Source organism: Melanaphis sacchari, unplaced genomic scaffold (genome assembly GCF_002803265.2).
Source record: "Melanaphis sacchari strain LSU unplaced genomic scaffold, SCAv2.0 Contig111_pilon_pilon, whole genome shotgun sequence".
Taxonomy (NCBI): domain Eukaryota; kingdom Metazoa; phylum Arthropoda; class Insecta; order Hemiptera; family Aphididae; genus Melanaphis; species Melanaphis sacchari.
This window is the reverse complement of record NW_020270431.1, coordinates 418,303-421,976: the sequence shown is the minus strand read 5'-3', so window position 1 is coordinate 421,976 and position 3,674 is coordinate 418,303. Positions and strand designations below refer to the sequence as shown.

Sequence of the window (3,674 nt, the reverse complement as noted above, 5' to 3'; positions counted from 1 at the left end):
GAAATTGTGGACATCCTTACCAATTTTTTTTTTTTAATACTTTTTTTTTACAAAACATTTCATGTTATTATAACCAAAATTATAATAATTATTTAATATTAATAATTATATAAGTAGACATAACAAAACATATAATTTATAATATTTTTGTTACACCTAATTGTTCATAAAAAATTTATGTAAATAAGATAATATAGGTTTATCTTTTATGTAATAAGATATATTACATATGAAAAAATAAATAAAAATCCAACATTATTGTAACAATGTCGCGTTATGTCTCGTATTGATGTATGTTATGTGTTAAGGCTACCGTGGACCCCCAACATGAGTGTGACGGACCCCCAGGGGCCGCGGACCACAGGTTAAGAATCACTGGTAATACTATATACCCAATAGGAGTAAAACGCGGTCATCAGACCGATATAAAAGCTTATAACAATTCCAAAATCTATACTGTAATGTTATAGGTCTACATAATATATTAACAATTAACATAACCGTAATACGGACATTTTGATTATTATAGTTATTATATTTAAATTTACTTCGTTGAATTACTAATAGAAATGTTTATAATTTGATAATATAGTAGGATATAAATATTAAACGTTTTAAAATATACAGTGAGCAATATTTCTATTTATAATCAAAAACAGGATAATACATTTTGCTGTATTTTTTTATCTTTTATTAAAACAAAAAATAATTTAATTTAAGTCATATAAATATAGAATATTCATTATACACTTAAGAAAAAAAAATGTAAAATAATTAATTGAATTACAGTGATGTATTTAAAAAATTTCAAAGAAGCAGACTGTATTTTAATATTCAGAAAACCAATTGTAAATAATTATTATTAATAAAGATAAAATCTTTACTATCTCTTTATTTATACGCCACGTAGAGTATTAAATTATAAACATTTTTATTAATAGTTGATAATTTTAATTTTATGTTTACTTTAAAAATCTATATAAGAACCACTGGTCTAGACCATTGACTAGAATGTATTCGTATTTTCTAACCATACTAACCAACTCATAATCATAGAATTATTCGTGATCCACGTTTCACTGGTGCAACGATAATATCGAGTTTTTCCGAAACCAACAGTCCAGCGAAATAGCTAAAAACTAGACTAAATACTATCTGAGAGACAAATACGATTAATAAGAACGTCTACACATAGATGTTTCACGCAATAAGTTGTAATGTACCTACTTAACAATATAATAATAAACAATAATTAAATATAATCTAACTACGGTGGTAAACTATTCATGGAATATGTCCATCCCACGGGCAACCGTTTTCCCGCGCATATTCCAGACATGAGTCGTGCCCGTTCGACGCGGCCTCGTCACACGTGATCATGTCCCACAAGCAACCGTTACCGTGCGCGTACGTCAGACAATGGAGGTGGCCACCGGCTGCGGCCGCTTCGCACGTCGTTTTATCCCACAGACAGCCGTTTTCGTGGGCATACGCCAGGCACGCCAGGTGGCCATTGGCCGCAGCTTCACAGCACGTCGACGAGTCCCACGGGCAGCCGTGGTCGCGCGCATACCGCAGAACGTCGATGTGCCCGCCGGCCGCGGCCGCCTCGCACGTGGCCGCGTCCCACGGACACCCGTTGTCCTGGAGGTACGCCAGACATTCGAGTTGGCCACGGCCAGCCGCCTTCTCGCACACGATCTCGTCCCACGGACAGCCGTGTTCCCGGGCATACTGCAGGCACTGCAAATGGCCGTTGGCCGCGGCGTACTCGCACACCGTCACGTCCCACGGACAGCCCTGTTCGCGCGCGTACTTAAGGCACTCGAGCTGTCCGTTGGCGGCCGCGTGGGCGCACACGGCCCGTGTCCACGGGAACCCGCGACTTTCGGCGAACGCCAAGCACTCCAAATGTCCGCTGGCAGCGGCTTTTTCGCTCATTGAGTCGGCTGCGCCGTATTTTTGATTATTGCCGGATGGTATGGCTTGAAACGGAATCGGCACGAGATCGCAATGTGAAGTGATGGTATTATAGTGGGGAAAAATTGTCGTCGACCCTTCAAAAAATAAATGACGTTTGAATATTATTTTATTTATTTTACTAAGATAAACGTCATAATTGGCTGAAATATAAAATAGTATATATTATTAGCATAGATGTATAAAATAATAAGACAACAAATATTGCAATTATATAAGCAAAATAAATATAAGCCTAAGATTCAATGAAAATTTAACAAACAACATAACCGGCTTACTCATAATATAGAACACATGTTTATAAATAAAAGAAGTAAAGCTCTCAATTATTTCTCAGTATTAGAATCCTCTTAAGAGGTTTATTATGTACATAATTAATCCAGTGAGTTTCAATAAAAAAAAAAAAAGTAGGACACGTTCGTGAATAATATCGAGGTATTATAACAAACACATTAAATAAAATATTTAGAAAAAACCTTTCCAAGTCCTGGGACTACTATTTGAATAAGTACTTATGGAGCTCAAAATTCTCACTCCCTTCACAAGCATTATTAATATTTGCCATACCGATCGTTCGATATTGTATGTGCAGACTCGAATTAAAGGATAAAAGGTGATCAACTAGTGTGGTATTTAATGATGTTATACGAGTACAAATAATAAGTTACAATAGTTGGGTTTTATAAATAAGAGTAACTGGGGCAACAATATTAGAGTTTGTTATAACCTTTATATTCGTTTTAGGCCATATTACTTACCTGCATTGTTTTTAAATTTATTATCATGGTAAAAATCAACATCTTTAATATTTGATCCTGTCTCGTTCTTTAGGTATCTCAATACATCGATACAACAAGGTTGAATATCGATTTTTAATGTCTCCAAATTATCATAAAATATTCTATCATCATCGTCACAAACAGAGTACGCTAACTTGGCAAGAGAAAACATTTCACAACTGTGAAAAACAATATAATTTTAATAATACATTAGTATAACAAATATGTTTAACCAAAACTATACACAAAGAAGTATAAAAGAGGATTTAATCGAATCAAAGAATTTTGATTATTTAATTTAAGTATTAAAATATAAAATATTTGAAATAATTTAAATTTTCTAACTTTTTTTCTTTACAATTTGTATAATATATAAATATAAATATTATATGAACTTTAATACTGTAATTAATATTAGATTAATAATAAAAATAATTATAAGTGATACAGAACCATGCTGCAGTAAAAACTACGATTGGTGTAATCAGTCTAGTGAATCCACTGTCGCAGTAAATTCAAAAAAATAAATGATAAAAATGAATGTTGACTAAGTAGTACCTAAGTATATTAGATAATATACTAAATCCATCTAGATACAGTATTAGTAATTTTATTCAAATTCACTGTACTATATTCAATATCCTTACTACATACCTACTGCAATAATTATACACATCAGTTCCGTTCAACGTTGATTTAATAGTGATTCTACAATAAATATATATTCAAGAAAAACATTTTTCTAAAATAAAAATAAGATTGATAATAATATCTCTAAAGCTTGTACATTTTTTTAAATAATACTGGGAACTACCAATTATTCAGACTTGATGTATCTTGATAGACGGATCGAGACGGAGACATGATTTTCGGGACATTAAAGTAGTACAACCCACGGGACCTTTAGCTTGTCTA

At 33.0% G+C, this 3,674-nt stretch overlaps 1 protein-coding gene across 1 annotated transcript; it reads right to left on the bottom strand.

Annotated features, from left to right (window-relative positions):
- Positions 1 to 1,284: 1,284 nt before the first annotated feature.
- LOC112603839 lies at positions 1,285 to 2,931 on the bottom strand. The gene is made up of 2 exons (XM_025352617.1): positions 2,739 to 2,931; positions 1,285 to 1,949 (listed from the first exon to the last, which is right to left on the bottom strand). Exons 1-2 carry the CDS (start codon positions 2,929 to 2,931, stop codon positions 1,285 to 1,287), a joined length of 858 nt encoding a protein of 285 aa, XP_025208402.1.
- Between the last annotated feature and the right edge of the window lie 743 nt (positions 2,932 to 3,674).

What these genes read in the sequence shown, in the direction of transcription:
- LOC112603839 (XM_025352617.1), bottom strand. Translation starts at nt 2,931, where the DNA reads ATGTTTTCTCTTGCCAAGTTAGCGTACTCTGTTTGTGACGATGATGAT. An exon ending in TAAATTTAAAAACAATGCAG is followed by an intron (nt 1,950 to 2,738) that starts GTAAGTAATATG and finishes AATACGGCGCAG; the next exon opens with CCGACTCAATGAGCGAAAAA.